This window comes from Drosophila serrata, unplaced genomic scaffold (assembly GCF_035046125.1).
Source record: "Drosophila serrata isolate PLE 108 unplaced genomic scaffold, ASM3504612v1 contig_30, whole genome shotgun sequence".
NCBI classification, from domain to species: Eukaryota; Metazoa; Arthropoda; class Insecta; order Diptera; family Drosophilidae; genus Drosophila; species Drosophila serrata.
This window is the reverse complement of record NW_028256928.1, coordinates 1,428,328-1,447,877: the sequence shown is the minus strand read 5'-3', so window position 1 is coordinate 1,447,877 and position 19,550 is coordinate 1,428,328. Positions and strand designations below refer to the sequence as shown.

Sequence of the window (19,550 nt, the reverse complement as noted above, 5' to 3'; positions counted from 1 at the left end):
TTTCAATATATAATATTTAGTAATATATGTGAATAATAATGCTCATACTCATTACATTAATAAATTTTTCTCTTTACAATAAACACAGAAAAATATTACGTTTTTTACATTCTCATATAAAGAAATATAAAGATAATGTACTACAAAAAAAAAAGAATGTATAAATATATAAAAGTAAATACAATCAGTATATCAAATTTAAAAAATAATAACAAACTAAATATTTTATCGATAGTTTGGCAAAGCTCACATTCTCGCTTTGTGTGTGATGGTCACACAAACTTACCAAAAATATTCTGAGAACTTTGATTACTTTGAACGATTCATCAGACAAACTTACATCTACCGCTTTCCGAATAAAATGGAGCTAGGTAATATAAAAGAAACAAAATCTGTGAAAGTGTAATAATATACCTTTTAATAATTCTTCTTCGCCAAAAAGACTCGGTTAATTTCTGGGAAAACCTCAAGAAGAAAGTTGACAAGGCTGATTATATTAAAACGACTGGACATGATCAAATAATATCTGATCTGAAGCAAGCACTGTACTCTGACTTTCCTGGCACCCCGATCTACGCCTTTGGGTCGCGGATTATGGGTATAGCAACTGCCGACTCTGATCTGGACCTTTATGTGGATGCTGGTATGTAAAGTGATTTCTAAAACCCATTAAACAAATATCATAATAATTAACCGTTTCAAGATGGCAATAACATTTACACCGAGTACTCGACCCATACAAGATTGAGAAATCTGATGAAAATTAAAAAAGCCTTAAGCTCCTCCTCGAATTGGAGTTTCACAAAAAGTTTCGACGGAGTGTATCCCCTTGTGACTGCCCGACACAAGGATTCGGATATATTGTGTGACATTAGCTTTTCAATGAAGATAACCGTTGATCAGAATAACCTGGTTAACTATATCTTTGATTTGCAACCCATTGGTGGGAGTAATGAAAATATTTAATTTCAAATATAACTAGAGTTAATAAGATTACTACTTTACAGCCCGCTACATGGTAATTTATCTGCGAAGCTGGGCCCTGGCAAATGGTTTAAGCAATTTTCGCGGACATATATTCACCCTAATGGTTATATTTTTCCTTCAAATTCGTGGACAACTGCCTAGTGTCAGTAATTTACAAACTAACCTTTTGCCGAATTTTGGACGTGAGTTAAACATGATTTTATCGGAACCTTATATATATATATATATATATTGTATGAATTTATAGCTTGGAAAACCGATTTTGTAAAGCTCGGCTTATCGTCTTTTAATATGAAGCCGATTCCATTGAATGCGATCGAAGTCCGTAATATTTTGAAGGATTTCTTCAGGTACTACTCAGAATTCGAATATGGTCAGTTGGTCGTGTGTCCCTGGCTGGGAAAGGGAGTTTACCGCACTATGATTAAGTCCTACATGCCTTTGGGGTACGTTTCATGGCTGTTTATATAATACATAAAAATAAAAGAAATAACCTTTCTCTTCTTGCAGAAGCCTCCGCTTTAAGGGCCTTTTTTGTGATCGTGCAATGATCATACAGGACATAATACACTTGAATCAAAATAAAGCATATGCTATCACTCAAAGTGAACTGACCAACTTTAAGTTGATATGTAAACAAAATAAATAGGAGACCATGAAAAATGTATTTTAGGATGTACCTAAACGATATCGAATAAACAATATAATTTGAGTTAACTTTACATTTCTGGTCTAATAAGTGTTTTGTCCTTGAAATAACGAAATTTTTTCAACCTTAAATTTTTAAATATAATCGGGAGAAAATCAATTCCTAACCAATGAGTACCACCCCTAATATTTCTTAGTTTGATTTAATTGCTCTTGACCCTGACGTTCTCTTAAATTATAGCAAATGTCAGTCTCGAACGCGAAGTTTGCACAGCGAGATACAGTAGAGCTCAAATATAGTGATTCATATTTAAGTTATAGAAGCAATATTCAAATAATTTTACCTATTAAGCTTTTGTGCAATTTATAATTATTTTGCAAGCTAGTTATTTTTCAAGCTAGTGTAAGTAAGGTAGAACCTCACCATTGACTCACGCCTTTCACTGCCAGAACCGAGTCGGTCAAGTCCGGGTCTGCTCTCACGCCCCAGTGCACAGATCAGATTTATTAATCTATGCAAAGACATTCACATAGATTACAATCTAATTTGGGTCTGAGGGTATAAAAAGTCGCCACAGGACCGAAAATGGATAGGAGAAGGTTGAGATGCGGTCCCAAGTGCAGTTCCGTTTTGGCCAACTGCTAATAGTGGCTTGTGCTCTGCACTTAGTGATTTCCCAAGATTTGTAAGTTGTCTTGTTTAATTCATTTGTCATCATTTCATTAATTTCAAGAGATGAATGATCGAAATATGACTTTTTTATAGCGACTATTGCAGCGAGGACCCGGGGGATGATGTCACATCGGATTGCCCTGGGAAAGATGATTATTTCGCTGTGGAAGTCAATGAGGGCTGCAAGGAGCGTTTTTATTGCTTCCGGCGACTGAACCAGACCTGCAATGATTATCAAGCAGAAAGCCAGTGCGAGAGGGGTCTCTCTTGCTCCTGCGGCAGGTGCATGAATTGCGATAAGCACGACAGATGCTACATGGAGCTATGCCCTCGCTACGGTAAGAAAAAGCGCGTCCCGCTGCTTCCCTGGTATTTACCTCGGTGGCTGCAGGTGCTTGCCCGATATAAATATCTACCTGCTTATTTATAAGAAACCCGAAAAAATTGCCCATGAAATGCCCGTACCGCCCCTGGACCAGTCATTCGCCCGATTATATCAACGTTTATTAAAATATTTATAACTACGCAACATGACATACATATGTATTAACCGCAAATAAAGGAAATATAAAATAAATTTAGTATGGAGAATGCAACTTCATACAGACATAGGTATGCACAGCCATGTACATACGTAAAATATTTGTTGTACGGGGGTTCCCCTTTTTCAGACTTGGACAACAAATCAAATACCGGGAGTTACATACATACATACATATGTGTTGGGTTTAAGTATTTAAAATACTACAAGAAACGTTACAAATCGACAACTTACTGTCTATAAGTAGTTTTCGAACCTATCGAACTACATCCGGTATCGATTACTGTATAACAGATCGATATAAGTACTATAATTATCAAAGTGTCGAACCAAGGTTTAAGAATTAGCTAGCGACTAGCAAATGCTCTGTTTTTTTATTTTACTTTCTATATGGTAATTTGACCCCATGTCAGTGTAGCCCGGTTATAAATATAATAAACTTACGAGTTAAATTTAATCAAATGCGTGCAGCAAGAGCCGATACGCCAAAATAAAGGACATTTATTGTAGTTTTACCCTACCAAGTTTCAATTTCTTCAATCCGTTAGTTTTTGAGTAAATCGCATAACAGTGATCTAACCTCGGGTCGGCTTCATACAAAATAGAGCATGCAAAATTTTAAGGCTTATAACTTCGATTTAGGAACGCGTGCACATATGCACGGTATATAGGCTTACTAGGGGAAGATTAAAGAATATTTAGTGCAAATTTTAATTTTTTTAACCGTCAGATTTCGAGAAAATCGAATAACAGTGGGTGGTGTATTTGGGCTGATAGCTAGGGCGCGAACTATGAAAATAGAACCAGATGGGAACCAGCAGAGAACCACTCGCTGAACAAGACCATGGAACCATGTTAAGAAAAATACTAAATTAAAAAAAAATTTGCAAATTATTGAACAAAATATTACGAAAAGTGACAGCCCAATAAATGGAAACGCCATTCGAAACAATTAGGTGGGACTTTCAACTAAATCAGAGATAAATTCCTATTTAGTTTTTTTTCGATTGTTTTAGTATATACCACGGCTAAATGATTATGCCCCTCCTCAACAAACAAACTGGACAGCCCGCCAGAAAATATTCCTATTGACAATTTTAACAATTGTATGAAATATGCATGCCACATGAATGGAATTTGCATTCCAAGCATTTTGGTAGATGTTTCATCAAAATCCGTTCAGCCGTTCAAGAGAAAACATCACTTTTTCATTTATTTCCATAAATGTTCCTACGAAGTATAAATATATCTGGCAGCACTGTCTGCCTAAAATTAAATCAATTTGATATAAACTTTATAAAAAAAAACGTATGCAAAATGAAGATCGTACCATTAACGGGATCGCAATTCTGAACATTTTGATCCACGTTTCGTTAAAATCAGTTCAGTCGTTCATAAGAAATCTCAACTTTTTCATTTATTTCCATTTATGTGCCAGCAAAGAATAAAAATATCCTGCAGCCCTGCCTGCTTAAAAACCAAGAAAACTTGATTTAAACTTTATGGTTAAACCTATGCAAAAGGAAGACTGTCCCATAGACGGCATTGCAGTTCTGGACATTTTGATTTATGTTTCATCAAAATCCGTTCAGTTGTTAATGAGAAATTCCGATTTTTCATTTATTGCAGTTGGGTACCAGGGGTGCATAGTCATGCCTCCTTAGTATATAAATTAGAAATTCAAATGTTAATTTCTCCAAAACGACTGAACGGATTTTGATGAAACACCTACCGAATTTCTTAGAAAAACCATATCATTTATTGGGCAGACTATTAAATGTTATTTCGAAAATTTGTTTCTGAAATCTAGTGCTTCAATGCCCTTGTCATGTCATATGATTTCAGGTCAAAAATTTGCAACGCAGTAAAAAAATTATTTTCGACCATATAAAGTATATATATTCTTGTTCAGCATCAACAGCATAGTCGATCTAACCATGTCTGTCTGTTTGGCAGTCCAAATTTATGGAAACTAGACCCTCATATTTAAAGCTATCTAAATAAAACTTTCCACTTAGTCATCTATACACTTTTACTAGTATATAATGGACAATGCCGTTCATTTCATTGGCATACATACATATGTACATACGTCCTACCATTAAGTTTAAATTACATTTTTTTATTTAATATTCTTCGTCGGTCATACACACACATACATTTATGGCAATAAATGAAAAAGTCGGGATTTCTCATTAATGACTGAACGGATTTTAATGAAACATATATCAAAATGTTCAGAACTGCGATGCCGTCTATAGGACAGTCTTCCTTTTGCATAGGTTTAACCATAAAGTTTAAATCAAGTTTTCTTGTTTTTAGGCAGTCAGGGCTGCCAGATATATTTATATTCCACCGGTACATAAATGGAAATAAATGAAAAAGTAATGATTTCTCTTGAACGACTGAATGGATTTTGATGAAACGTGGATCAAAATGTTCAGAACTCATTTTGCAAAAGTTGTAAAAAAAAAGTTTAAATCAAATTGACTTAATTTTTTGCAGGCAGTGCTGCCAGATATATTTACTCTTCGTAGGAACATTTATGGAAATAAATGCAAAAGTGGGGTTTTCTCATAAAAGACTGAACGGATTTTGATAAAACAAGTACCAAAATGTTTTGAATGCCAATTCCATTAATGTGGCTTGCATATTTCATACAATTGATAAAATAGTCAATAGAAATATTTTCTGGCGGGCTATTCATCGAAACTCTTTTGTACTTTTCAAAGACAACTTTTTGAAGTATCGAATAAACTTTGATTGAGCTGGTTCAATGATGTTTGTTTTAATCCGATTGTCAAAAATACTTTCCGGTGTAATAAAAATTAAATAAAAAGCAATTTTTAAAGCCACAATCTAATTAAAAACCAAAAATATATATTAGAAATATCAACAAAAAAATATCGCAACATCGATATTTGGGCAAACGAAATATCATAATATAAATATATCATTTTGAGAAAAAATATCGATATATTGATATTTATTTAACAACCCTACAGTAAACATTAATAACATAAAAAATGGATACTGGATCGGACAATAGTGACGACGAAGGCTCCATTGGCAATGGGGGCGCCGATATGGGGATGGATTTAACCGGCATTCTCTTCGGCAACATCGACTCCGAGGGCAGACTGCTGGCCGATGATGACGGCGACAGCGGCCGTGCAGGCACCGGGTTCGATGCAGAGCTGCGGGAAAACATTGGCTCCCTGGGCAAGTGAGTACATGTGCTATCCTTTAGTAGGCCATGGAATACATTCGGATCGCCTTTAGATTGGGTCTGGACTCAATGCTTCTCGAGGTAATTGACCGCAAAGAGGCCGAACCCTTGTCCGACGACGAGGATGGTGAGAAATCTGACAATGGGGAGAGAAGTGGTCTGAGTGCTTTTGATGCTCTAAAAGCGGGCGTGAAAAACGAAGAGAACGAGGATGGTGCGGTCAGAGCTCAGGACGATGCCATCGACTACTCGGACATCACGGAACTGTCCGAGGACTGCCCACGCACGCCGCCAGAGCAGACGTCTCAGACATTGTCCACCTTTGACGATCTGGAGGATGCTATTCCCGCCTCCAAGGTAGAGGCCAAGCTAAGTAAATGTGTGTGTCTGGGACAAGGCATTACAGCAAGAAACTAAACGCAGTAGTCTTCGATTTAACCTTTTTGTAGCCAAAGACGACAAGGAGCTGATGCCACCACCAAGTGCTCCCATGCGTTCCGGCGCTGGCAGCGGCACTGATGAGCCCGCCAAACCAGCTGAAGCTGCCACCAGTCCCGGCAGCGACGCCAAGACCAACGATGCTAAAGGTAAATAACGAATAAAAAATTATTAATATTGATTATCAATTATTAATATTGGTTCATCATCTAGATGCGGACCGAAAGCTGGACACTCCGCTGGCAGATATTCTTCCTTCCAAATACCAAAATGTGGATGTGCGGGAACTCTTTCCGGACTTCCGTCCTCAAAAGGTTCTACGCTTCTCCCGGCTATTTGGTCCTGGTAAACCAACGAGTTTGCCGCAGATTTGGCGGCATGTACGCAAGCGCCGCCGAAAGCGTAACCAGTCTAGGGATCAGAAGGTAAGTAAATATAAGTGAAAGAATGAATAAATGGTTAAAATCGATGATTTTGCATTGTAGCTGACTAACACTGGTGGCTCTGATTCACCCAGTGACACTGAGGAGCCACGAAAGCGCGGTTTCAGTTTGCACTATGCCTCCGAGCCAACGCCGGTGGAATGCATGTCCGACGATGAGGACAAGCTGTTAGGAGACCTTAATAGCGACGATGTGCGACAAGAGGGGCCGGATAATGGGGAGAACAGCGACCAAAAGCCCAAGGTGGCCGACTGGCGTTATGGCCCGGCGCAGATTTGGTACGACATGCTGGATGTTCCCGATTCCGGTGAAGGATTCAACTATGGCTTTAAGACGAAGACGGTAAACTCTTCAGCACAAACGCAGCAAAAGGATGAGCGGCGGGAAGAAGAGGTTGTACCAACCATTGCGGATGACGCTTTCCTGATGGTGTCCCAACTACACTGGGAAGACGACGTGGTCTGGGATGGCAATGATATCAAAGCCAAAGTGATGCAGAAGCTTAACTCCAAGACAAACGCAGCTGGATGGCTTCCCTCCAGCGGTTCGCGAACAGCAGGTGCCTTCAGCCAGCCGGGAAAGACTGCTCTGCCTGTGGGAAACAGCGGTGGTAGCTCTAAACAGGGATCCGCAGCCTCGAGCAAAAAAGCACAGCAAAAGTAAATTCAGTGAAAATGTGTTTCTATTTCTTAGCTCTCAGTAACGTCTCTCTCGATTACAGTGCTCAGGCAAAGCCAGCAGAGGCCCCTGACGACACCTGGTATAGTTTGTTCCCGGTGGAAAATGAGGAACTCATATATCACAAGTGGGAGGACGAGGTTATATGGGATGCCCAGCAGATGACCAAGGTGCCTAAGCCGAAAGTACTCACGCTAGATCCCAACGATGAGAACATTATCCTGGGCATACCGGACGACATCGATCCCTCGAAGATCAATAAAAACACGGGTCCACCACCAAAGATCAAGATTCCGCATCCGCACGTGAAGAAGTCAAAAATCCTGCTGGGTAAGGCGGGTGTGATCAACGTATTGGCAGAGGACGCTCCTCCGCCGCCACCTAAGAGTCCGGACAGGGATCCTTTTAATATATCCAACGATACGTAAGCGAATCAAGATCTCATGAAAAGTAAAAGCTCATTCATTATTATTCCCGCAGGTACTATACACCCAAGACGGAGCCCACTCTTCGTCTAAAGGTGGGCGGTGGCAATCTCATCCAGCACTCAACGCCGGTGGTAGAGCTGCGGGCTCCGTTCGTGCCGACGCACATGGGTTCGACGAAGCTACGCTCCTTCCATCGTCCTCCCCTGAAGAAGTACTCACACGGCCCACTGTCTCAAGTCGCGCACCATCCCGTCTTTCCGCTGCTGAAGCACATCGTGAAGAAGGCCAAGCAGCGCGAGGTGGAGCGTATCGCTTCCGGCGGTGGCGATGTTTTCTTCATGCGAAATCCAGAGGATCTTAGTGGCAAGGACGGAGACATCGTGCTTACCGAGTTCTGCGAGGAGCATCCGCCGCTGATGAACCAGGTGGGAATGTGCTCCAAGATAAAGAACTACTACAAGCGCAAGGCAGAGAAGGACAGCGGACCGCAAGACTATGTTTATGGTGAGGTGGCCTTTGCCCATACAAGCCCATTCTTGGGCATCCTTCATCCGGGCCAGTGTATCCAGGCGATTGAAAACAATATGTACCGAGCTCCCATATACCCGCACAAGATGTCGCACAACGATTTCCTTGTTATTCGTACCAGGAACAGCTACTGGATCCGAGCGGTCAATGCCATCTTCACAGTCGGTCAGGAGTGTCCACTGTACGAGGTGCCGGGTCCAAACTCCAAGCGGGCCAACAACTTTACTCGTGATTTTCTACAGGTTTGTTCATAAGGTTTTATTTACTATTTTGATGTTTCTATATAGGTGTGCTCTGTATGGATTTTAGGTATTTATCTACCGCCTGTTCTGGAAAAGTCGCGACAATCCGCGGCGTATACGTATGGACGACATCAAAAGGGCCTTCCCCGCTCACTCGGAAAGCAGCATTCGCAAGAGATTAAAACAGTGCGCCGACTTTAAGCGCACAGGCATGGACTCCAATTGGTGGGTGATAAAGCCGGAATTCCGTCTTCCATCCGAAGAGGAGATTAGGGCAATGGTCTCACCGGAGCAATGCTGCGCCTACTTCAGCATGATTGCTGCCGAGCAGCGACTAAAGGTGAGTAGGATCAGAAAGGTTCCATAAGAGAAATACTTTCATCATATCAAATCTTTAATTTTAGGATGCTGGCTATGGCGAGAAGTTTCTGTTCGCTCCCCAAGAGGATGACGACGAAGAGGCACAGCTAAAGCTAGATGACGAAGTAAAGGTTGCGCCATGGAACACCACCCGTGCTTATATCCAAGCCATGAGGGGCAAGTGCCTGCTGCAGTTAAGTGGGCCGGCAGATCCCACGGGCTGTGGTGAAGGATTCTCTTATGTTCGAGTGCCCAACAAGCCCACGGTGAGATTCGAATTTCACGTTGTATTTTCAAAATTAAAATATATCCTTACGACCAAACAGCAAACTAAGGAGGAGCAGGAGTCACAGCCGAAACGGTCGGTTACTGGAACAGATGCCGATCTGCGAAGGCTTCCGCTGCAGCGGGCAAAAGAGCTTTTGCGAAAATTCAAGGTGCCGGAGGAAGAGATCAAGAAGTTGTCGCGTTGGGAGGTCATCGATGTGGTGCGCACCCTGTCCACGGAGAAGGCGAAGGCTGGCGAAGAGGGCATGGACAAGTTTTCCCGCGGTAACCGCTTCTCCATTGCTGAGCACCAGGAGCGCTACAAGGAGGAGTGTCAGCGCATCTTCGATCTGCAAAACAGAGTGCTAGCTAGCTCGGAGGTGCTATCCACCGATGAAGCGGAGTCCTCGGCCTCTGAGGAATCAGACCTCGAGGAACTCGGCAAGAACTTAGAGAACATGCTTTCCAACAAGAAGACCTCGACCCAACTATCACTGGAGCGCGAGGAGCAAGAGCGCCAAGAGCTACTGCGGCAGCTGGACGATGAAAACGGCGACGCGGGAGGACAGGGCGGCGCCAAGGGTGCAAAGGCCAAGGAAGAAGCAGCTCAGCAGCCATTGCCCAGTAACAATCAGGGTCGGATCCTGCGCATCACGCGCACCTTCAAGGGTATCGATGGAAAGGAGTACACCCGCGTGGAGACTGTGCGCCGTCAGCCGGTGATCGATGCCTACATCAAGATCCGCACCACCAAGGACGAACAGTTTATTAAGCAGTTTGCCACGCTGGACGAGCAGCAAAAGGAAGAAATGAAGCGGGAGAAGCGGCGCATCCAGGAGCAGCTACGTCGCATCAAGCGAAACCAAGAGCGTGAGCGACTAGCACAGTTGGCCCAGAATCAGAAGCTGCAGCCAGGTGGCATGCCCACTTCGCTGGGCGATCCCAAGAGCTCCGGTGGCCACTCACACAAGGAACGGGATAGTGGTTACAAGGAGGTCAGCCCTTCGCGGAAGAAGTTCAAGCTTAAGCCGGACCTGAAGCTCAAGTGCGGTGCCTGCGGTCAGGTGGGTCACATGCGCACCAACAAGGCCTGTCCGTTGTACACGGGCATGCAGAGCAGCCTGTCCCACTCGAATCCCTCGCTGGTTGACGATCTGGACGATCAGAGCGAGAAGGAGATGGGTATGGACGACGACGATCTGGTAAATGTTGATGGAACCAAGGTGACTTTAAGCAGCAAAGTGTTGAAGCGACATGGAGGCGACGACAGCAGGCGTCGCATGGGCTCCAGTTCGGGTCTAACTCTGAAGGTTCCCCGAGATTCTATGGGTAAAAAGAAACGCCGAGTGGGTGGCGACCTCCACTGTGACTATCTGCAGAGGCACAACAAGACTGCCAATCGGAGGCGCACCGATCCAGTGGTGGTTCTCTCGTCTATTTTGGAGCTCATCCTCAATGAACTCCGGTCCATGCCAGATGTATCGCCGTTCCTTTTTCCCGTTAGTGCCAAACGGGTGCCCGACTATTATCGCGTCGTGACCAAGCCCATGGACCTGCAAACTATGCGGGAGTATATTCGCCAACGACGATACACGAGTCGTGAGATGTTCCTGGAAGACCTTAAACAGATTGTAGACAACTCACTGATCTACAATGGATCGCAGAGCGCCTACACAGTGGCCGCCCAGCGTATGTTCTCCAGTTGCTTTGAACTGCTCGCCGAGCGTGAGGACAAGTTGATGCGTCTGGAAAAGGCCATTAATCCACTGCTGGATGACGATGACCAGGTGGCTCTCTCCTTTATTTTCGACAAGTTACACACGCAGATTAAGCAGCTCACCGAAAGCTGGCCCTTCCTTAAGCCAGTCAACAAAAAACAAGTCAAAGACTATTACATTGTTATTAAGCGGCCGATGGACCTGGAGACGATCGGAAAAAATATCGAAGGTAATTTCACCTAAGTGGCTAGCTTCCGAATAATATAAAGGATTATTTTCCATACAGCCCATCAGTACCACAGTCGAGCAGAGTACCTGGCCGACATTGAGTTGATTGCCACCAATTGCGAGCAGTACAATGGCGCAGATTCCCGGTACACGAAGTTCGCCAAGAAGATGTTGGAGTACGGACAATCGCAGTTGGAAGAGGTATTTCGTACAACGAGATATTTTTTGAAATTTTTCGGTATTTAGGAATATAAAACTAAACATTTAAACATAGTTCGCAGAGCACTGCACCCAGCTGGAGGAAAACATAGCCAAGACCCAGGAGCGAGCACGGGAGAACGCCCCCGAGTTCGACGAGGCTTGGGGCAATGATGACTACGACTTTGGACGAGGTAGCCGCGGTAGCTCCCCAGGCGACGATTACATCGACGTGGAGGGTCATGGACATACCGCCATGCCTCCCAACTCCATTCACCGCGGAATGGGAGCGGAAATTGGCATTTCTCATACGGCGTCGTCATCGCGAAAGACTCAGGCTCCAGGTCCGGGTGAGGTGAAGCGCGGCAGAGGTAGACCCCGCAAGCAGCGAGATCCTATTGAGGAGGGTAAGTGGGTCCAGGGTCTGTTTCATTCTACTAATACCACCGCCAGAACGGGCCAGGATCTATGGAACTATATCTCTACATCTGCATACATATACATCTTTAAGTGTAATCTCTTTCCTGGAACTTATGAAACTATTGGTATTGATCACGCTTCCTCCTCCATTTCGAAATCAACTAAATATAAAAAATATCTGAAATTAGAGCCCTGTGGTTATGGTCGACACGAATCCAAAGGAATTTCTGCTTCTACTAATTCCGAATATATAGTATGTTTCAGCGTAGTTTGAACTTGAACTCTTATCAAATATCTTTAATATCTGACGAGTCATTATATAAATATTCATGTAGACATCAGATCCGTTTGAAAATGTATACATCCAACATCAACGCAATGCATGAATTTACTTAGTACCTAAAGAAGAAATGTATATCAAGAGGAGATTCTGATATGATATAATGAGAAAGCAATAACTGGCTCAATATATATTTCGTAAAGATTGAAATATTATATGATTAAATCCGTGTTCAGAAATTTTAAAAAATATCAGAAATAATTGTAGATTGTCTATGAGGAAATATGTATATATCGGGAAAAGCGCTCCAGTTTTTAAAATCACAATATGTACAGCCAGAGGAACATATGTTGCGATAATTTCCGAAGATTGTCCTTAATAATCGAACCACTAAACTATGTTGCGCCTTCAGAACTGCAAAAACTTTTACCTTTTCTTGTAGTCAAAGCCCAGAATCCAATTAAGCGTGGTCGGGGTCGTCCGAGGAAGGACAGCCTTGCCTCAAACATGAGTCACACGCAAGCTTACTTCCTGGATGAAGGTAAGCCTCTAATCACCGACTGAGCCCAACTAAGCCAGCGAGTCAGCACACGAATTCACCTGCATCCAAATGATTAAAACACATGACACCGAAAATTTATTGATACCCATTATATGCTTTTCTTAACTGCTATTTTACGCAAACCATTTTTATTTGGATTTCCAAAGCTTGAGCATTTAATTACAAACTAACGCATTGTTACTAACTTTAAATAACCGTTTAAGTAGCTAAATTGTTGCACGCCCTTACGTTACATTTTAGCTAGTCTAATTTTCTAATTTTAATTTAACTTGCATCTTATTTCAGTTCCTGGTAATGCACAAATCAGTGAGTGTTTTTTGTTGATTATTTTAATTAAAATTAATTTGCTTTCCATTAGACCTGCAATGCTCGACGGATGACGAAGACGACGACGAGGAGGAGGACTTCCAGGAGGTCTCCGAAGATGAAAACAATGCGGCCAGCATATTAGACCAGGGCGAACGCATGCATGCCTCCGGCGACGACTATATCGATCCTAAGAACATCAAGACAGAGATCGATATCGAGGAGCAGCAGATGGCAGGTGGGTGCATTTGGCCTAGAGCCCTTTTATATACGAAATGCTTCTGTAATGGAATGCATATAGTAGTGCTTTTTTGAAAAGAATATAATAATTATTACAAGACTTATTTTTAAGCCAATAATAATATTAATAAGTGTAGGTCTACATTACAATTTGTAACTTTATATTGAAACTTTTAATGATTTTGGTCCCTGGTCTTTGTTTCTAAATTGATTACTAATCATCCACCAACAACTTTTGGTCGCTGACGTTATCTGGATTCTATTTGTGATATTATCTGATATATCACCCGAGCAGAGGAGCCGGTCGGCGAGGATGACAGCCAGCAGGTGGCCGAAGCAATGGTGCAGTTGAGTGGCGTGGGCGCTGGCTATTACGCTCAGCAGCAGCAAGGTCTTTATTTTCCATTTCTTAACTTCTGTGTTGTGCCCTCGATGTCTTGTCCCAACCCCATGCCCAATCCGTCATTGATTTTTCTCTGGTTAAACAGATTTTTAATACATTTCTTGATACTTGCAGATGAGTCCATGGATGTGGACCCGAACTACGATCCCTCCGACTTCCTGGCCATGCACAAGCCACGGCAAAATCTCGGCGAGCCGACCAGCCTGCAAGGCGCCTTTTCCGATTTCATGCCCAACTCTCAGGATGACAGTGGTGCTTACGGGTCAACGGAAGCCAGCACGAGTGCCGCTGCTGCAGCCGCTGCTACTGCGGCTGGTATGGGTCTGACCACGCTCGATGACGAATCAGCGGCCATGCAAATGCCGGCGGAAATGTCAACAGCTGGCATGAACAACGGCTTGGGCATAGACGACGATCTGGACATCTCGGAGAGTGACGAGGAGGATGATGGCACCAGAGTGCGCATTAAGAAGGAAGTTTTCGATGATGGGGACTATGCTGTGCATCACCAACAGCAGATGGGCTTCGGCGGTCAACCGTCGCAGTCGCAGGTATACCTGGTGGATTCGTCCAACGAGCCCACAACTCTCGACTATCAGCAGCAGCCGCAACTCGACTTCCAGCAGGCCCAGGGAATGGAGCAAATGCAGATTCAGCAGCGGGTGATGACACCGCCGCAACCGGATCAAATGCAGCAGCCTCCGCAAACGCCACAGGGAGACAACGATTATGCTTGGACTTTTTAGAACTCCAGTTTTAAATAATTTCCACTTATTTTGGTTACACAAGAGTGTGAAAAATAATGTAATTTTGTAATGCCTTTTAAATAAACTTAAGTTTGTACTTTAAAAAATAATTCATTAAAACACTGTACGTGTAACTGTGTACTTTTTCAACAAGTTTAATTTGCACCTATCATGGTTAATCGTTTAATGATGTTTGATAAACAAAGATTTTTAATGTACTTAATTCGTTTAAATAAAAAAACGATAAATTTATACTGAATGGATGCCAATATATAAATCTATATTTTAACGTTCATATCCTGTTTGATCTATCAAACTATTCTAAAGAGCCTAAACATATTTTATACTATATTTGTATAATGAATATAATGTATAGTTTGAATAATGCTGACTTTTGCTAACCAAACTTAGAATTAAAATTGTTTTTAAAGCATTAATTTTAGTTCTGAAAGTTCTTATGTGTAAGTTTTCATCAGGTTAATATATCCTCATACCAAATTTAACATTTTGAAAAACTATAATTTTTATATATATGTATGTATATTTGCTCATTTAAAAAAAATCGAAAATTTACTTTTTGATCGGACATGGCTAGATTAATTCGGTTGTCAATGCTTATCGAGAATATAGATGAATATATAGTGTCGAAAATGACTTAATGCCCGTGTTCCAAGCTTCTGATTAAAATAATAATACCCTGTAAAGGGTGTGACCCATTAATAATTGCCCACGAAAACAAATTTGCATTAGAGCTTTGCAGTTCCAGGGTGAGGACTGCCAATCATTTAATGTGTAACAGCTCGGTTCACAGTTAACGTGATAACGTAAATCTTAGCTTAACTTGCATGTCACAGTCGTCGTCGTCATCTTCTCCGCCTCCTCATCGGTGGCATGACACCATCTCTACCTTATCCACCGGCACCCCCATGCGCCCTATTGCTTCGAGAATTGTCGGGTTGCACTTAGTGAATTTGTGATACTACATGGCTTGCGAGAGTTACATTAATGCGCAGATCTTACAGCAGCTTCAGGTGGCCGGTCACCCGATCGATATCATCGGCGGCTGCCGGCCCAATGGCCAGCACAGTCTTTGAGTTGGGTTCGATCTGGGTGCGTCCAGCGTCGCGGATGAGGCAGGTGTTCAATTGTTGCCGCTCAGCTGCCTTCTTGATGGCCATTAGCTCTGCCTCGCTCTCCACGCGCACGGCGATCTTAGCGCAGCCGCAGTTCTCCCAGGCACGAAGCAACCGTGGCGTCCGACCCACCGCCCGCTGATAGGCGCCGACAGCTCCGTGGCCACACTGGGCGGCAATCTTGCCTTTGCCCATCTTCAGATCGTTGCGGACGACAAGGACCATCTTAAAGTTCTCGTTGAAGCCGCCGTAACCCTGAGTTATTGGACAGAAAGTGGGAAGTTAGAATCGAATTCCTTTTAAATTTATAGTATATTAATATCACCGGAATCGGTAATAAAAGAATTAAACCGCCAACTGACAATTCGCAGTAAATTCGCAGCCCTAAAATTCTGACCGTGAGTGTAGGTGCGCTAAAATATATCGAGCTTTTGTGGAACCTGCGAATACTAGCGAAGGCAGAGACACCCAGGCAACACCTGGGTAAGGGCACCTCTCTTTTCCCAGCATTCAGATTATATCCCTTCTCACCTTGTCGGCCACTGGAGCTTCCATAGGACTGGACATTGTGCCTCCGGCCGCGGCATTTTCTCCTTCAACCGGGGACAGATCCTTGGCGTCCCCACGTTTTAGGGCGTATCGGTAGCCGACGAAAAATGACAGCATCACAGCGAGGCCATTGATGATTTGTGTGGAATCCAGCAGCTTGTCCCCCATTTTGATCCTGCTGGCTAATTTGCTCCTATTTTATTTCGCGAAAAAACGCAACCGATGGCGCTCACTTCACGTTTTCGGGTGCGGTCACACCAACCGCGCCGTTTGGGTCACACTAATAGTGATGACACCCCGTTATGGTGTTATGACACGATTATTAATGATGACACATTGATTAATGATGACACTAATGCATTAATTAATGAATTTAGTAGAGATTACATTGATGGATACCATAATTTTATTGTGGTAAAATAATTTAAATACACCAATATTAATCGCATTGAATTTATTTGAAATGCTTGTTTTTTTTTCACAAATCCAAGATAAGTAAAGTAAAACTAAGTTATAAAAACTCATAAATTCCGAAAGAATTTATGTTTTATTATGTGTATTTATTATAAATATTCGAATAACATTTTAAAATTCAGCTTAAACTTTTCAGAAAAAATCTCAGAACTTGCCTTATCCGACAAGTCTATTTTTTTGTATAGTCTTAAATAATTATTAAATAATATTATTATCATAGATACAATTGAAAAATTATGTTTAACCTATGCTAGTATGTCACAGTAATAGTAATTAAAGTAAAATTAATAGAATTTTTTAATCGTATTGTAAAATTTATTTGAATTAATTATAATAATTTAATCCCTTTATTTTGATATACACACCAACATCTAAACCTTGAGAAATAATGATGATATTGGCACAAGTTACTCAAAACTCAAAAAAATTAGATTTAAAACAATATCTCAGAAAACAACAAATAACGAGTCAAAAATTACACCATTATTTAATTTAAAAAAGTTAGTATACTGTCAATTCCATCCCTATTTGCTTGCGTTGAATTTAAATATGATAGATATCAGATATTAATACAGATGGGAATTAAATAAGCTTTGCAAAATTTAAAAATGCTACATTTAGCCTAAAATAAGCAAAACTAGTAACACTATTTATTAGAGAAGCCGCCATTTCAGTGTGACCTAGTGAAAGCGACACAAAAAAGCCAATTTATGCTAATTCCACAGCGCCGAGTCTGGCCACACTGCCACATACGTGTCTGTAATTTTCTGTCTTCGTGGACGAAGCCGACGACTTTTGTTAAACCCCATTTAACTGCATTTAGCTAGGTTAATCTCCGCAAGAACAGTCCAAAACACACAGCCGCAGCCATGGGGGTAGCCAGTATGTTGCAGATGGACGAGATGCTGGGCGACTTCAACAGAATGAACAAGCGTCAGGTGAGCGCGGCACCGCCTTCCGGCTCTGGAGTAGCATCCTGACCCATATTTTCCCCATTCCGCAGTCCCTGTATCAGGTGCTGAGCTTCGCCATGATCGTCTCCTCGGCGTTGATGATCTGGAAGGGTCTCATGGTGGTCACCGGCAGCGAATCGCCTATTGTGGTGGTCCTCAGTGGCAGCATGGAGCCGGCTTTTCACCGCGGCGATCTGCTCTTCCTCACTAACTACAAGGAGGAGCCGGTGCGTGTAGGCGAGATCGTCGTTTTCAAGGTCGAGGGCAGAGACATACCCATAGTGCATCGCGTGATCAAGCTTCACGAAAAGTAAGTGCAAAAATCGGCGGTGGGAGTTGCTGCCAGGCCAGGCTGGGTTCGTACAAATTAACCATTGGTTGTTTTGGCAGGGAGGACGGCTCCGTCAAGTTCCTCACCAAGGGCGACAACAACAATGTGGACGATCGGGGCCTCTATGCTCCCAATCAGCTGTGGTTGACCAAGAAGGATATTGTGGGCCGGGCCAGGGGCTTCCTGCCCTACGTGGGCATCATTACGATCTTCATGAACGAATATCCCAAAGTTAAGGTGAGTAGGCATCTCTCTCAAATTACTATCCTCTTTTTTTCTGATCCCTCAATCCTCTCTCCTTGCAGTGGGCCATCCTCTCCATTCTGGCCATTTTCGTGCTGCTGCATCGGGAATAGACGGGTTCGCTCTTATTTTGTAGGTACAATTTATAAGTAGGAAGTGCACAATCTCGAGCCTGTTCGCATTTTCTTTTGAAGGATTCGAGACAGCGATTTCCTTACCACCACCATCACCCCAACAGAAAGATCGTTGTCCGGAGCTGAGTTTCAATAAAGACACAAGTAACAATTTTTAATTGGCCAAGGAACTTTCAAAGGTGAGCAGCTGCTGCTTCAGAGACGAGCCCCAGTGGTATTTGGTGGCTCCGTTTTGCGACACTATCCTGTGGCACGGGATTAAGATGGCTATCTCGTTCTTGGCCACCGCATTGGCTACGGCTCTCACTGCTTTCGGACGACCCATGCGTTCCGCCAGTTGGGAATAGGTGCAGGTTTCGCCACTTTTTAGGCCTACCAAGGCCGCCCACACGGACTGCTGGAATTCGGTGCCCAGGATGGCAATCGAAATCACGTCATTGTTCTCTTTGTTGTCTTCGAAGAGTTTGTCGGCTACACTTTGGACAGATTTGTCGTCCTGTAGGAGCTCGGACTTTGGCCAACGCCGACGCAGTTCCTCCAAAGTTTCCTTGTCGCTTTTCTCTACGAAGTAAATTAAACAAATTGCGTCTTCGTGTTGGCCTGCATTCACAATGCCCATCAGTATGCGGCCGAACTTGGTCGCCAGGATCGAAAAGCGGATGAGTTCAGGTGGATTCTCCAATGGAATCAAGCAGATGCGGGGTTTCTCATTAAACCACATTGTTGTTTAGGTTCAAAAGTACACAAACTTTACTGATTTCGTGTTTTTTAAATTAAATGCTTTGATGGTGGTGTAACCGCCTGCTGCTTTTCGATTATCTTGTAAATTCTTCAGGAGGAGAAAGTATTGTCTCCTCTGCAGCAGCTGGTCACACATTAGTCGCTCAGAGCGCCAAAAAGAATTCGAAACAAAACTGTTATATGAAATGGAATACATTGCCAGACTATCCGAAGTTGGCGGTAAATTAAAAATCATTCAGCAAGCAGTGCATGGTTCCGGAAGTCACCTATTTTTTTATTCAATGTCTTTTATTTATTTATTTTTTTATTTATTTTATTTATTTTTATTTATTTAGTAAATAAATTGTTTAATGGAAAGTATAAATCGGTCTAAGGCCTTTTCATAATCAAAAATGTTTCATGGGTCATGGTGTATGCTTTAAAAGAGTA

General features: G+C 42.6%; 6 protein-coding genes across 16 annotated transcripts; 4 read left to right on the top strand and 2 right to left on the bottom strand.

The window, feature by feature from the left end:
• The first annotated feature begins 221 nt into the window (after window positions 1–221).
• On the top strand, window positions 222–1,709 carry LOC110191855 (terminal uridylyltransferase Tailor-like). 3 transcript variants are annotated; one of them, XM_020962833.2, is made up of 6 exons: window positions 222–371; window positions 443–643; window positions 704–943; window positions 1,008–1,169; window positions 1,235–1,433; window positions 1,498–1,709. In XM_020962833.2, exons 1-6 carry the CDS (start codon window positions 269–271, stop codon window positions 1,634–1,636), a joined length of 1,044 nt encoding a protein of 347 aa, XP_020818492.2. In that variant the 5' UTR covers window positions 222–268; the 3' UTR covers window positions 1,637–1,709. The 3 variants fall into 3 exon arrangements, with proteins under 3 accessions (XP_020818492.2, XP_086688262.1, XP_086688264.1); XM_086832136.1 differs by having other exon boundaries at window positions 704–949; XM_086832138.1 differs by lacking the exon at window positions 704–943.
• A 140-nt stretch (window positions 1,710–1,849) lies between these two features.
• On the top strand, window positions 1,850–2,885 carry LOC110191902 (uncharacterized). Its single transcript, XM_086832142.1, has 2 exons — window positions 1,850–2,321; window positions 2,402–2,885. The coding sequence occupies exons 1-2, from the start codon at window positions 2,242–2,244 to the stop codon at window positions 2,736–2,738; spliced, it is 417 nt and encodes a 138-aa protein (XP_086688268.1). The 5' UTR covers window positions 1,850–2,241; the 3' UTR covers window positions 2,739–2,885.
• Window positions 2,886–5,667: 2,782 nt separating this feature from the next.
• On the top strand, window positions 5,668–14,673 carry Taf1 (TATA-box binding protein associated factor 1). Of its 8 annotated transcripts, XM_086832099.1 has the most exons (17): window positions 5,668–6,075; window positions 6,132–6,457; window positions 6,528–6,665; window positions 6,730–6,941; window positions 7,002–7,618; window positions 7,681–8,061; window positions 8,118–8,835; window positions 8,903–9,175; window positions 9,240–9,461; window positions 9,522–11,409; window positions 11,467–11,609; window positions 11,683–12,013; window positions 12,749–12,847; window positions 13,154–13,174; window positions 13,227–13,412; window positions 13,710–13,805; window positions 13,932–14,673. In XM_086832099.1, exons 1-17 carry the CDS (start codon window positions 5,876–5,878, stop codon window positions 14,561–14,563), a joined length of 6,483 nt encoding a protein of 2,160 aa, XP_086688225.1. In that variant the 5' UTR covers window positions 5,668–5,875; the 3' UTR covers window positions 14,564–14,673. The 8 variants fall into 8 exon arrangements, with proteins under 8 accessions (XP_086688225.1, XP_086688233.1, XP_086688226.1 ...); XM_086832107.1 differs by lacking the exon at window positions 12,749–12,847; XM_086832100.1 differs by lacking the exon at window positions 13,154–13,174.
• A 636-nt stretch (window positions 14,674–15,309) lies between these two features.
• LOC110191807 (putative peptidyl-tRNA hydrolase 2) lies at window positions 15,310–16,572 on the bottom strand. Its single transcript, XM_020962759.2, has 2 exons — window positions 16,228–16,572; window positions 15,310–15,951 (listed from the first exon to the last, which is right to left on the bottom strand). The coding sequence occupies exons 1-2, from the start codon at window positions 16,411–16,413 to the stop codon at window positions 15,580–15,582; spliced, it is 558 nt and encodes a 185-aa protein (XP_020818418.2). The 5' UTR covers window positions 16,414–16,572; the 3' UTR covers window positions 15,310–15,579.
• Window positions 16,573–17,391: 819 nt separating this feature from the next.
• Window positions 17,392–18,538, top strand: twr (signal peptidase complex catalytic subunit SEC11 homolog C twr). Of its 2 annotated transcripts, XM_020962693.2 has the most exons (5): window positions 17,430–17,657; window positions 17,723–17,982; window positions 18,063–18,240; window positions 18,309–18,378; window positions 18,441–18,538. In XM_020962693.2, exons 1-4 carry the CDS (start codon window positions 17,589–17,591, stop codon window positions 18,357–18,359), a joined length of 558 nt encoding a protein of 185 aa, XP_020818352.1. In that variant the 5' UTR covers window positions 17,430–17,588; the 3' UTR covers window positions 18,360–18,378; window positions 18,441–18,538. The 2 variants fall into 2 exon arrangements, with proteins under 2 accessions (XP_020818351.1, XP_020818352.1); XM_020962692.2 differs by having other exon boundaries at window positions 17,392–17,657; window positions 18,309–18,538.
• On the bottom strand, window positions 18,504–19,101 carry agt (O-6-alkylguanine-DNA alkyltransferase). The gene has a single exon (XM_020962690.2). The coding sequence runs from the start codon at window positions 19,099–19,101 to the stop codon at window positions 18,535–18,537; it is 567 nt and encodes a 188-aa protein (XP_020818349.2). The 3' UTR covers window positions 18,504–18,534.
• Between the last annotated feature and the right edge of the window lie 449 nt (window positions 19,102–19,550).

What these genes read in the sequence shown, in the direction of transcription:
- LOC110191855 (XM_086832136.1), top strand. Translation starts at nt 269, where the DNA reads ATGGTCACACAAACTTACCAAAAATATTCTGAGAACTTTGATTACTTT. An exon ending in GGACCTTTATGTGGATGCTG is followed by an intron (nt 644 to 703) that starts GTATGTAAAGTG and finishes AACCGTTTCAAG; the next exon opens with ATGGCAATAACATTTACACC. An exon ending in TTTGCAACCCATTGGTGGGA is followed by an intron (nt 950 to 1,007) that starts GTAATGAAAATA and finishes ACTACTTTACAG; the next exon opens with CCCGCTACATGGTAATTTAT.
- LOC110191902 (XM_086832142.1), top strand. Translation starts at nt 2,242, where the DNA reads ATGCGGTCCCAAGTGCAGTTCCGTTTTGGCCAACTGCTAATAGTGGCT. An exon ending in TTAGTGATTTCCCAAGATTT is followed by an intron (nt 2,322 to 2,401) that starts GTAAGTTGTCTT and finishes ACTTTTTTATAG; the next exon opens with CGACTATTGCAGCGAGGACC.
- Taf1 (XM_086832099.1), top strand. Translation starts at nt 5,876, where the DNA reads ATGGATACTGGATCGGACAATAGTGACGACGAAGGCTCCATTGGCAAT. An exon ending in AGAGGCCAAGCTAAGTAAAT is followed by an intron (nt 6,458 to 6,527) that starts GTGTGTGTCTGG and finishes ACCTTTTTGTAG; the next exon opens with CCAAAGACGACAAGGAGCTG. An exon ending in CGAGGAGCAGCAGATGGCAG is followed by an intron (nt 13,413 to 13,709) that starts GTGGGTGCATTT and finishes TCACCCGAGCAG; the next exon opens with AGGAGCCGGTCGGCGAGGAT.
- LOC110191807 (XM_020962759.2), bottom strand. Translation starts at nt 16,413, where the DNA reads ATGGGGGACAAGCTGCTGGATTCCACACAAATCATCAATGGCCTCGCT. An exon ending in AAGCTCCAGTGGCCGACAAG is followed by an intron (nt 15,952 to 16,227) that starts GTGAGAAGGGAT and finishes CCAATAACTCAG; the next exon opens with GGTTACGGCGGCTTCAACGA.
- twr (XM_020962692.2), top strand. Translation starts at nt 17,589, where the DNA reads ATGGGGGTAGCCAGTATGTTGCAGATGGACGAGATGCTGGGCGACTTC. An exon ending in GTGATCAAGCTTCACGAAAA is followed by an intron (nt 17,983 to 18,062) that starts GTAAGTGCAAAA and finishes TTGTTTTGGCAG; the next exon opens with GGAGGACGGCTCCGTCAAGT. An exon ending in ACGAATATCCCAAAGTTAAG is followed by an intron (nt 18,241 to 18,308) that starts GTGAGTAGGCAT and finishes CTCTCCTTGCAG; the next exon opens with TGGGCCATCCTCTCCATTCT.
- agt (XM_020962690.2), bottom strand. Translation starts at nt 19,101, where the DNA reads ATGTGGTTTAATGAGAAACCCCGCATCTGCTTGATTCCATTGGAGAAT.